General features: G+C 31.9%; 1 protein-coding gene across 1 annotated transcript in view; it reads left to right on the top strand.

The window, feature by feature from the left end:
• The first annotated feature begins 2,038 nt into the window (after nucleotides 1–2,038).
• Nucleotides 2,039–13,259, top strand: part of LOC132721124 (serine-rich adhesin for platelets-like) — a 78,502-nt gene continuing 67,281 nt past the window's right edge. Inside the window, exons 1-2 of the mRNA XM_060705379.1 lie at nucleotides 2,039–2,265; nucleotides 10,523–10,589. Coding sequence (XP_060561362.1) covers nucleotides 10,572–10,589 — 18 coding nt within the window. The 5' untranslated portion in view covers nucleotides 2,039–2,265; nucleotides 10,523–10,571. The remainder of the gene's footprint in view (nucleotides 2,266–10,522; nucleotides 10,590–13,259) is intronic.

Raw genomic sequence — 13,259 nt, 5'->3', positions numbered from 1 at the left:
ATATATATTGTAACGCAATACAATATTAAACCAAACTTTTGAATTAAAAGTCTACCAGGCAATACGTTACTTTTGAATTTGTATTTATATGTGAGCTTGTAATAAAATAAAACAAAAAAACACATGATTGTTATTAAAATTTGCAACTTTTGAAAACCAATTGTATGTTGTTCTATACCGCAAATTAGCCATAGAAAAGGGGAGAAAAGAGGCAGTCTATTTCTTATTTTTATTACATGCTTTTCGTTGGTTTATAATAATATATCAGTAAAATATAAAAAATGATAATTTCACTGTTTAAACAATGAAATTATCAGTTTGATATTTTCATTATTTTGAATTTAAGCCCCTTACGTTGTTTCAATGACCAACTTCGTAAAAGATGTCACGTTGTATTATAATTTGGCGCGCTTTTCATATAGTATTACGTTTAAATGTCTTTTTAAACGTTTCTTTGCATATAATACAAAGAAAATTTTTGTTTAGTTTAGAATAAGATTGGAATATATTTCACCTCATGAACACCATAAGTTCATATTTCACTCGTGGCTACGCCACTCGTGAAATATACCTTAAGATGCTCACTCGGTGAAATATATTCCGATCTTACACTGAACTAAACAAATATCCTCTATACAATGTATAACATACACCCCCGAGGCCCGTCTACAATAACTTATTAACAACCTCTCTCCCACCATAAATAAATAAATGAAAATAATTAATATATGAATAAATTAATTAGATTTAATAAATTAAAAAAACAATAATGAATTAACAAAAATAAAAAATAAACAAGTAGGTAGGTAGGTATTATGTGTCAAAAACTAATTCATAGTCCATTTTCCATCGCCTCTTACTTCAAATCTGGTAGTTTGGAGTAAAATTTCCAAATTATTTGCCAATTCGCAAGTATTGACCTGAATATTTCAAGTCTTCATCTTTGCCATACATTATTACCTTATTATATTATTATAATGCAAAATTGCAAACATAAAGTCCCGGCTAACAAATTTCTACCCGATTTTTCAAATGTTCCGGAGTTCTTGTACTTTTTGGAAACATAGGTTTGAAGAAATTACCCTGGTTTTATACATGCACTTGTTTATTATGGTATAAAATGATACAAATTACTTAGCCCTTTAGATAAGCGATGCACAACTATATAATACTTGCTTAAGAAAGATAGCTGAAAACAACGTGACAGTTTTGAGACATTTTGTTTTGTGGTTTAGGCCATGATACTGCCGCTGATTCAATCTTAACTGTAGATGATAACCTATCACATGTTTATCCTTTGTAGACACTCAAGACCAACATTTTATACACTTTTTTGTGCACAGGATGAGCGTAATATATTTCATAAGTGTTTACAACCTTATTGAATAATAAAAACCGCTAAAACGTGCCGTGATTTAGCACAAGAAACATATTGGCAGTAACAAAAGTTATCATAAGAACTCCAGGACATATTTTGAGGTATCACAAGAACTTCGGAACATTTGAAAAATCGGGTATAAATTTGTTAGCCGGGGCTTTATGTTTGCAATTTTGCATTATGATTAGGTAATTATGTATTGCAAGAATGAAGACTTGAAATATACAGGTTAATACTTGCGAATTGGCAAAGAATTTGAAAATTTTACTCAAAACTACCAGATTTTAAGCAAGAGGCGATGAAAAATGGACTATGAATTAGTTTTTGACACATAATACAATATGTAAGGCAAGCTTAATCATTAAAAGTTTAATTTAGCACCTAAATTTCACTTTTTAAAGATGAAAATTACTATTTTTGACGAGTATTTTTGCAGTATATACAATAGTTTTCCGACGAACTCCGTGACAGTTATCACAAGAACTCCTTGACAAGTTATCATACGAACTCCGTTTAACATACTTTGAAAAATGTATAACCGTTATCATAAATTTAGTGGTATTGATTAACTTTGTTCATAGTACACTAAGATTAGCACGAAAACTTCGTGCATCTTTCCTGATTTGATGACACGCCCCTGATTTTCCATTATCGTCAAAAATGTATAAATGTGTACTATTTTGAGTACTTATTTATAGAAACGTTTGCATAAAACGTGTGAATAAAATCGGATTACTTGTTTTCTATTATTTGTTTGTTCTAAAAGATTGGAATAAGTTAAACTAAATAAAACTGTTGTTCAGTCTGGATTAGTTACACGAGTTCGTAAAAAGAGACCATAGATTCAAAAAGAACGCTTTTTGGCTGAGTCTGTCCAAAATACGTAGGTATAAACAAAATTTGTAACTGTATTTGCACTTACATAGAGAAAGAAATAAACTGACATTAACGGAATAAGATTTCTTTGGCAAACATTTTGAAAAATAAATTAATAGAAAAACCTTTTAATCACTGTTGATGTAAATTACCTTAGTGATAATTTTAGATTTTATGGAAAATCATTGCTTTCAATACAATTGCTTGTTTCATAAGTTTAAGGTTAACTATCCAACGGTAACTAATCAAAGAGGATTTAAACGCTCATTCATTGGTCAGTTCATTATTAGGCCCTGAAAGGTGACAAAAGTGTTACAAGCTTCTACTGATCTAGGAAGCGCGTGACATAAAAAATGGTCCGATGTCTCACGTAGCTTAATCAGTGTCACCCTGCTTTCACACCAAGCTAGTTCTTAACACGTCTAACCAGTTCCTGGAAATATTCTTGAACGGTCTGTGGTCTAATTGCATTGTATAAATTTCGCATGAAAATATCAACAATGCGATCGATCCTAAATAGTTATAAACCGTTGGTGATACGTCAATGCCGTCTTTACTTCTTCTGAAGCTCATTTATAAATCTGGTAAAATTGTCCGGTAGCATCGTATTTAATCAGTTTGAATGGCGTCTGCAGTTAAGTTTAAATCCGCTGTGTTGCTAGTTCCACTCCGTTCCTTATCACGGGGGAGGAAGTGTTACACGAAGGATGGAGTTCTTATGATAACTTGTTCAGGAGTTTTTGTGATAACTGTCACGGAGTTCGTCGGAAAACATCTGTATATACTACAGAAATACTCGTTAAAAATGGTTATTTTCATCTTTCCAAAATGAGTTTTAGGTGCTAAATTAAACTTTAATGATTAAGCTTGTCTTACATCTTGTATTATGTGTCAAAAACTAATTCACAGGCCATTTTTAATCGCCTCTTGCTTCAAATCTGGTAGTTTTGAGTAAAATTTTCAAATTATTTGCCAATTCACAAGTATTGACCTGTTTATTTCTGGTCTTCATCCTTGTCATACATAATTACCTAATTATAATGCAAAATTGCAAACATAAAGCACCGGCTAACAGATTTATAGCCGATTTTTCAAATGTCCCGGAGTTCTTGTGATAACTCTGAAGATGTCACAGAGTTCTTATGATAACTTATGTTATTGCAAGTGTGTTCCTTGCGCTAAATCACGGCACGTTTTAGCGTTTTTAATTATTCATTGAGATTGTAAATCATTTTGACATGTAGTACGCTCATCCTTTGCGCAAAAAAGGATATATAACGTTTGTTTTGAGTGAATTTTAGTTCAAGAGATATTTTTTCTTTCCCCCTGTTTCTTTTTCATATTATACTTTTTTGTTTGACTTAGATTTCGTAGATTTGAAAAATGATTTATGTACTGGTTTCCTAGCAGTTTCCAGCCCCTAGCAGGTTTCTGGCCCTTTATCATTTTCATCCAGGCATACAGTCTATTTTTTCTCAGTACAGCATCTATGTTACTGCATCAATCAGAGAAACATTTGTTTTCTACGTAATACAGCAGTTATAATAGTACAGCGATTAATATGTTTCAGAGTTTTGTCTGTTGTTTTAAGTTACATTAGAGGACTTGCGACACTTACAAGCAACACCTGGGGAATTATAGTTTGAATCCCATTCTAGGTAAATCTGGAACCTGGAGGGACAGTTCAAATTTTTTCGAGAGATTGGTAGTTAGAGCCAACCGCAGTTGAGTTTTTATCATGTATCGTACTTTTTTTAAGACATAGGTGTGGAAATTATCCTGGTTATATACTTATTTATTATGGTATAAAGTGATACAAATTACTTAGCCTTTAGATAACTTAAGGGAAGCATGCCTATATATTGTCTGCTTAAGAAATGTGGTTGCTTAAAACATGTGAAACTGAGAACAACGTGTACGTTTTGAGACATTTTTGTTTTGTGGTTTAAGCCATTATACTGCTGAATATCAGTGGCTGCTGGTTCAATTTTACTGTAGATGATAGTCTATCACCTATTTATCCTTTGCAGACACTTGAGACCAACGTTTTATCCACATTTTTTGTGCAAAGGATGATCGTACTGCATTTCATAACGATTTACAATCTTATTGAATGATAATAAACGCCAAAACGTGCCGTGATTTAGCCAAAGAAACACACTAGCAATAACAAAAGTTATCATAAGAACTCTGTGACATCTTCAGAGTTATCACAAGAACTTCGGGACATTTGAAAAATCGGCTATAAATCTGTAAGCCGGTGCTTTATGTTTGCAATTTTGCATTATAAATAGGTAATTATGTATGGAAAGGATGAAGGCCACACAAAAACCGGTCAAAACTTGTGAATTGGCAAGTAATTTGGAAATTTTACTCAAAACTACTAGATTTGAAGCAATAGGCGATGAAAATTAGCCTGTGAATTAGTTTTTGACACATAATACAGGATGTAAGACAAGCTTAATCATTAAAGTTTAATTTAGCACCTAAAACTCATTTTGGAAAGATGAAAATAACCATTTTTGACGAGTGTTTTTGTAGTATATACAGATGTTTTCCGACTAACTCCGTGACAGTTATCACAAGAACTCCTGAACAAGTTATCATAAGAACTCCATCCTTCGTGTAACACTTCCTCCCCCGTGCTTATACCGCATGAACGACTTCGTAACACGACCACCTCGTTCTGACCACGTCCTCATCACGTCAATACTGCGTTCAGATTGTCATTGCAATCGCGTCTTGGCTTGTCAACTATAAAACCTCAGCAATTTTCTGCCAGTCTTTATTCTAGTTCAACCGATCAAACTCACAACATTTGTAATCATCATGCCTCCAAGAAAGTGAATGTCCTTTCGTCTTTCCCGTCTACCATCTCATTGTATCAATGCTCTGCTTGCAAAAAAAAAAAAAAAAATAAATATTCATTGTTCTGGGCGATTGCGGACCAGTAAGGAAACGTTTCATGGGGAAAACGTTGTAATAACTGCTTTAAAACGCAATAAACGCACTTGAAACGAGTTAAGCGTACATGTACTGAGAACCGGTTATGACTGGATAAAGACGACTTGCAACCTTGTACTTGATTTATTGTTTTCGTTAGAATAACGAAGTGATAACCTGTGAAAAATATGACCGAGTTGCAAACAGACAGATCGGTGTAAACGGGTAAACTCTTATGCGACATGATAACGTTATTGCGTGTCCCAAGTAAGATCGACGTACGGCAATTGCCTTCGAAATACTTTTGTCTCGGTTTAAGTACGTTGATTGTCCGCATAATTGGAGAACTGAAATTTTAAGTTGGCTCAAAATACTTCGTCACCATTCTTAATATCAAACGCATCGGCGTTTGTCCATGTAATTCTTTTACTACCTCTCTGTTTACGCACTGTTAACGTCCGTTAGGCCACGTGTGGGTATTACTTGGTAAAAATATAAACGGATTAACAAATAAATAGAATATTGCTTTAATTTATGTCTTAATATTTAACTGTTTGATCATATTATTCTCGGTTTTTTTTTGTAAATCTATCTTAATCAACGACCTTTTTTTATCATATCTTAAAAGCCCTTGACTCTCGATCTGTATTCGTCGAGGTAACATGCCCCAGAATGAATCATCATATTATTGCAAACAACCGTTTATTACGGTCATATAACCTGTCAGGAATATTTATCACGAATCTTTAATACAGCAAGTTCCTTTTTTGAGGAAAAAGTGAGATTTCAGCAGCCGTGTATATTATTAGTTATAATGATCGTTGACAGGTTATATGGCCCTATATAAACGGCTATTTGTAAATATAACCCGAGCCGTAGGCGAGGGTTATATTGCAAACAGCCGTTTATATATACGGCCATATAACCTGTCAACAATCTTTATAACGAATTTATAATACAGCAATTATCATTATTAGAGAATAAAGTAAGATTTCTTCATGAATCGACAGCAGCCGTGTATATAAAACTATATAAACGTCACGATTATCCAATGAAAAATAACGTTACAAACGTGCAGTATTATAAAAAACTATATAAACGTCACAATTATCAAATGAAAAGCGACGTAACAAACGTGCAGTATTATAAGAAGTCCTAACATAAGCTCTGTATTGGCTTTAGATAAAGTAACTAAATAAAGTAATTGTAATAGTTGCAAATCACAATATTTTGCACACGTTTGACACATTGACAGCTTATATTCAATTTTGTAAAAAAACGGGGTAAGAATTTATGCAAGGGATGGGAAACAATTCGAACAAAAATATTCGATTAACACTTGCAGAGTTCTCGTCCCGCCAATACATTTCTGATTATTATGCACACTGATTTTGTTATCTTCCTACAAGTATTTATGCTATCAAATAAATATTTTATTCTAATGTGATTGGCATTCGTCAGGCAATGAACTTTTCGATTAAACATACACACATATATGAATGAAATAAATTAATACAATAAATAAATAAATAAATAAATAAATAAATAAATAAATCAATTTATTATTTAATGTATATATTAGCTAAGAATGAATGAATGAATGAATGAATGAATGAATGAATGAATGAATGAATGAATGAATGAATGAATGAATGAATGAATGAATGAATGAATCGACGCCTAACATACAGAATAATGTGCACTGAATTATCGTCAAACTATTCCGTTTCAATTTTCAACCATGTACACGAACTTTCATTTCCAAAAAATAATCAAATATTCAAAAACACATTAGTTCTGCGTATGTGCACTTTGCAATAACGGGCATTTGAGGGCTTGAAAATGAGCCAACGTCCAGGGGATAGGCTTCAAAAACGTTTATGCGTCTCTTTTAAAAATGAAACTTTTCAAATATTCACAAGATAATCAGAACTATTAATCGGAAGGTAAATAAATTCACGGAGAAAGCTAGATAACCCGAATTGCTTACCATTTCATTTATCAAAGACATAAGATAATTGCCGCGAGGAAGGGCGTATACGCCCGTAATTTTTCACCATACATTCTTTAAGTTTTTACAATTATAAAAGATAGGCAAGATTATTTGATTACTTCGGTAAATATTGAATGGTTATTGAAGCCCGGACAGGTCTTTAGGGGTTAACTTATCATATGTACTCATTCCGTACTTTGAGGGTAAACGTTTATTTTGTTTTTTCTAATTATATTAAATTAGAAATATTGTAGTATTTTAGAAAAATAATCAAATTAAAAACCACAGCGGGGAGATAAATGGCCATAATACATAATATCCGGCATCAATTGTTCAATTGTAACGGAGAAATTTCTTATAATCCGAGGCCCATAGATTACTAAATCTTACAAAAAAATAAAAATAAATGAAGTTTTTTTTATATATTCACAATGAATTATATCATCATTAAATGTTAATTTAATACTTTTTTTATTTCAAAGACTTTGCTCCAAGTAATGAGTCCATTGTGTAATTTACTTTAATGTTATAATATCATTTGGCAAGGGTTCCACACGGGCCTCATTTTATCTAATAAGGTGTTAATCTACAAGTCCTTACGCAATTTAATTACGATCTTCTCTTAACGAATGGTCAGTTTGAATACTGGTAGTTCTTTTCGAGTTAATGAAGTGTCCATGAAGTTGTAGTTTAAATAAAGTATATTTAGACCATTGGATTATTTGAAGATAACAAAAAACTAAAATAAGACCATTTTCGAAAATTGGTTGAACTGGAATATAAAATCACTTGCTATCAAAGGATTGCCTATATTCCAGACTTATCGGATAAGGGTAGTGTTATACCTTTCTCTATATAAGGAATTTCGGATTATTAAAACTCATTTTCGTTTATAGATGGTATGTAATTTTATAGTCAACTATTAACGAACTATTTATTTTTAATTTATAGTTCACATCGGTCTTGACATATACAATGGCACCGTATTTCTGAAATAATAGTTAGTCGAAACTACATTTCCCTTTATTCCTACCACGTGCAAGAACAACTAAAAACGATGGCATATTTATGGATTTCTTAAAAACTTTAAATAACAATACTTAACTACTAGTGAAAACAATTACATTTTTATACTGTAACAATAATCTTCTGCTTTAACAAATGTTATTTTCGTAGTTTAGGAGAACATGTAATGATGGTATTTTAGCATGCCATAATCTTTTGAGTCAGAGAAATGTTTTGTAATATTATATTAAACTTTATTTCATTTCGACTTCATTACCATTTTAATAAGACGTGTCAACACAAGAAACATGTTTTTGTTCACAAAGATTTAATACAAGTACACATATTTAACGCACCTTTCCATTACTTTTTTGAGATTCAACATGTTTTTTTTTTTTTTTTTCGACTTTTTCCTCTTTTGTTGTTCTGTAATCGAATTCCGGACGAGGGAAAAAAGAAAAGAAAGAAAAAAAGAGTCAACGATTGTTTGTGATCTTTGCAGGACAGGTGCATAAAGGTTGATGTAAAATACGTTGAAGAATCAAAGGTTCTAAATATACGAACTGTGTATTCAAACGTTTTATACGAGTATACACATATTAAGGCAGTTATATAGATGGTGCGAGTGTACATATATTAAGGCAGTTATATATATGGTACGAGTTTACATATATTAAGGCAGTTATAATAATGGTACGAGTGTACATATATTAAGGCAGTTATATATATATGGTACGAGTGTACATATATTAAGGCAGTTATATATTATGTGGTACGTACGAGTGTACATATATTAAGGCAGTTATATATATATGGTACGAGTGTACATATATTAAGGCAGTTATAATTATGGTACGAGTGTACATATATTAAGGCATTTATATATATATGGTACGAGTGTACATATATAAAGGCAGTTATATATATGGAACGTACGAGTGTACATATATTAAGGCAGTTATATATTATGTGGTACGTACGAGTGTACATATATTAAGGCAGTTATATATATATATATGGTACGAGTGTACATATATTAAGGCAGTTATAATTATGGTACGAGTGTACATATATTAAGGCAGTTATATATATATGGTACGTACGAGTGTACATATATAAAGGCAGTTATAAAAAGTACTTTTTTGTAGGAGCTGGTTTCAGCAAGACAGACAAAACTCTTTCATGTACATACGTATCAACGGGTAAACTGCAATTTTAACGTTCATGTGTGTTTTTTTATTTTCTTTTACTTTATTTGATCATACTACAATCTTATATATTTGGTTTGACATTATTCCAGCAACAATTGTATATTTAACTGATTGGCAACCACTGTTTCAAGTAGTTTTGTTAACAGTTTGTACCACCAACTATTGTTAACATATAGTGATATTGTCTATAGACGTGGCCCATAAATTCATATTCCCGAAAAGGCCCATCAATGACAAACAAGTTCGTTATCGCGGTTCACGTCACCCGGACCGCATGCAAAGCCAGAATTGAAAAGAAGATTAGAATGTTCCTTAAGTTATACACACTGGAAAAGATTCAGGGTATATATACTGCTCATACATTACAGGCGTACGTTTTTTTTGGCGTTCATATTTTTAATGCCTGTTTACAAATCTGGCCGATGAGAGTTTAATATCAAAAATGTGTGTAACAACTTTTATATAACAACAGTTAATATTGTACATTTTGTTGCAAAAAAAAAACAAAACAACAAAAAACTTGAGAACATAAACAGCACGACAATTGAATTGCCTTAGAATTTTGTTTGTTTTCGCACTTACTCTTCAACAATCAGTTAACATACAATAGTAAATTTGTCAAATGGAACCCTGTCATTTTTTAATGAGTATGGTTTAAATAAGAACTATATCTATTTGGATGCATATTTTTTATACGTTTTATCCTTATCACTTATTTTTGGAACTGTTTTTTTATTTTCGTATGCAGACAATTACCTAAATGGTTATCGTCATATCAAATTCCGCCATTTTCGATCGCTAGAGTCTCGGTGTAAAAGCATTTTATTTAAGAAAAAGTTTGGCGAATCTGTGAGGTCTGATCATGGCCTGCACTGTTCGTTATTCAGTCAGTACCTAAATTAAAATGTAGATTGAAGAATGAACAAATCTATTTAAGGTATTTAGCGTGGCAAGGGTTCGAACTGGATTTCGAAATGCGCAAATGTGCTTTAATACATTGCAAAATGATTTAATTAATGTTATTACTGACTATACGAATTGTTATCATACTAGACTTACTATAAAAATACACTATTAACGTGTTTATATGATAAGTACTACGTATTTCTATTTTAGATGGGGACGTAACCTGACATTCAGTAGAACAAGACGCTTCATAAAAGGAATGTTCCCGACGGTGAGGGTGAGTACTTTGACATGATTCTTGACACATTACTCCGGCTGTCCATGATTCTTTAGAAGTTCAATGCGTCTCTGTTTCTTTTTATCATATTGAAATGAATCAAAATTATTGCGCACAAATCTTGACCTTATTGAGATGCTGTGCAGACGACAGGTTATGCAAAATGTTGTGCTTTCTCTGTATTTCTTGACGTTATTGAAATAGCTGGAAATTATTTGCAGAAATGTCAGCTATGGCATTATGCACAGGGTTGGTTTAACAAACAATTTTCTGTCCGTCCATTGTTGAGCATATTGTATGTCTGGTCCGTATCAGAGTAGATCAGAGGTATTTAACAAAAATTCAGAGCGCCTCGCCTCTTAATCATAATCATACCGGAGACAGCACAGGTTGAAATTAGTTCTAGCACCTTACTTACAATCTGTTTAAATAACCAGAGGGTGTTTAATGAGTAGCAAATGTATCTTATGGACATCCAAAAGAAAATAGCCCTTTCCGATAAAATCATGAGTGAAAAGTATGTCAATCAGAATAAATAAAAGATTTGACATTGACGTAAGATTGTAACCAAGTTAAACATATCATCAACAGGTAAACGTGCGCATTTTCGGTTTCTACAAACATAAAAAGTAATGTTATTATCTCATGTTTACTTTAATATTCTATAGATTTAATTTATTTAGGTGGATTTTATAAATGCGCGATATAACGGAATAACTTAAGTCAACAAATCCAAGCATTTGTCTTTTACTTGTTTAAGTTAGACTGCAATACCGAAACCATTCTTTTGTGTTCGAAATACTTTTCCGAAGTTTAACGGAAATGCCCGAAAAGTGCCAATTGGTAGAATGACATTGAACTGTAAAGACAAAAAAAAACGTAATAAAAATGATAACATTAACAAATGTATTGCACCATGGTGGAAATCATTGATCACGGCCAATGATTGTCACTGGCTACTTGAGGCATACATGTATTTTTTTCTGTCTGTCATTCTGTCTCATTTTTAGCACTTACTTGTTAGCTCTTTCTTTTATCTGATTAAGGTTTTAATAATTTTATGGTCAAATGTGTATTTAATTGGAATGATTACATTCGTTTATTACATGTTCCGAAATTGCTGGCATGTTAATCTCCTTTGATAAACAGTGCTACTCGCTTAATCTTTTTTGGAGAACTAAATAATAAAAAACGCAAATATAGAATTTGCCCCCCCAAAAAAAAAAAACAAAAAAAAACGATTTCATAGACGGACATTGAAGAAATGAATATAACCAAAAGTAAATCCATACATTTATGAAGGCAGACGAAGTTAAAACGTGTTAACGTGCAATTTTAAAATAATCAAGTTATCAAAATTCGAATTTTAATCTTTACAATATTGATGACATAGAATTAGAGCTAAATGCGTAAAGACAAAATATTTGCTTGAATTTGGATGCACATATCCAAAGTATACAGCTTACGTAAGTTGAATACGTTGTCAACTTACGAATAGAGCTCACCGTAAGATGTATACGTTTTCACCCAAAGTATACGGCTCACGCGTAAGCTATGTATGTCGTAAGCCGTATAGTTTGCAAAATGATAATGATTGCATGCAGTGATGATTGATATTTTTTACGATTACATACATTTATGATGATTTATATAGAATTGGACCGCCACTGATTATTTTGTAAAAAACCTTTGTATTATGTGTTTGTATATATGTACTTACAGGCATTTGCCTTTTGTTCAATAAAATTATTTTATTCTATTCTATACGGTGCAACACAATATTCATGCGTTACTTGGTGTACACGGTGGTATACATTAATTATCAGATCGATGTTTGTAGGGCTGTTTCAATTCGTTAAATGTTCGATAGCGGCATTCTTTGCTTTCGTTAATTTTGTTTTGCCTTACTATTTTGTCTCGTATAACGCCAAAACTTCAAAGCCGTTTGTTTTCAATCTATAAATCAACATGCATTTATTTGTCAATCGACTAAACAAACTTTAAATTGCAGTTGTTATTTCTTTGTGTACAATACACTTTTGTGAATGTTTCACATAAACATCCGCGCTTTGATAATACGTTTGTATTAATACAAAGTTTCAAAAATAAACAAATAAAAAATAACATACCTTGGTTAGCAATGCTGATAACCCGATAATGCAAGTGAAATGCAAAAAAAAAAACACACAAAAAAACAACAAAAAACGCAACATTTTATCACCAGGAGAACTTTATTAACCTCGCTAATTTAAGGCACTTTTCCACCCTGTGTTTAGGTCCCGCAAAGAAATTTTTTTCATTTCATAATCATTATGCAAAAGTAATCCAGCTAACTTTAAATGATCTGAAGTTCTACGTAGACATCCACTTATGCAAAAGAAAAAAACTCAAGTGAGGAGGAACTATTTGGTATTAACTTTATTGTCGTTCCTTAATTAAGGTAGACCATGGGTAATGGGCACTATAAGGAAACATAGGACATTCACGTGTCTTAAAGGTCACCTGTGTGCAAATTTAAATAAAATTTACCGTGTGGTTAATGAGTTATGGATATATTTCTGAATTAAAACTTTGCTATTACAAGTGATTTTATTTCAGAAATGAGGAAACTCTAAATAATCTATAATATCATCATTATGAAAAATGTTTTCCTATTGCTCATTGTTAAGA

Source organism: Ruditapes philippinarum, unplaced genomic scaffold, assembly GCF_026571515.1.
Source record: "Ruditapes philippinarum isolate M1 unplaced genomic scaffold, ASM2657151v2 ctg1286_1_1_1_1, whole genome shotgun sequence".
Lineage (NCBI taxonomy): Eukaryota > Metazoa > Mollusca > Bivalvia > Venerida > Veneridae > Ruditapes > Ruditapes philippinarum.
The sequence above is the reverse complement of the archived record's forward strand: the minus strand, read 5'-3'. Positions and strand labels throughout refer to the sequence as shown.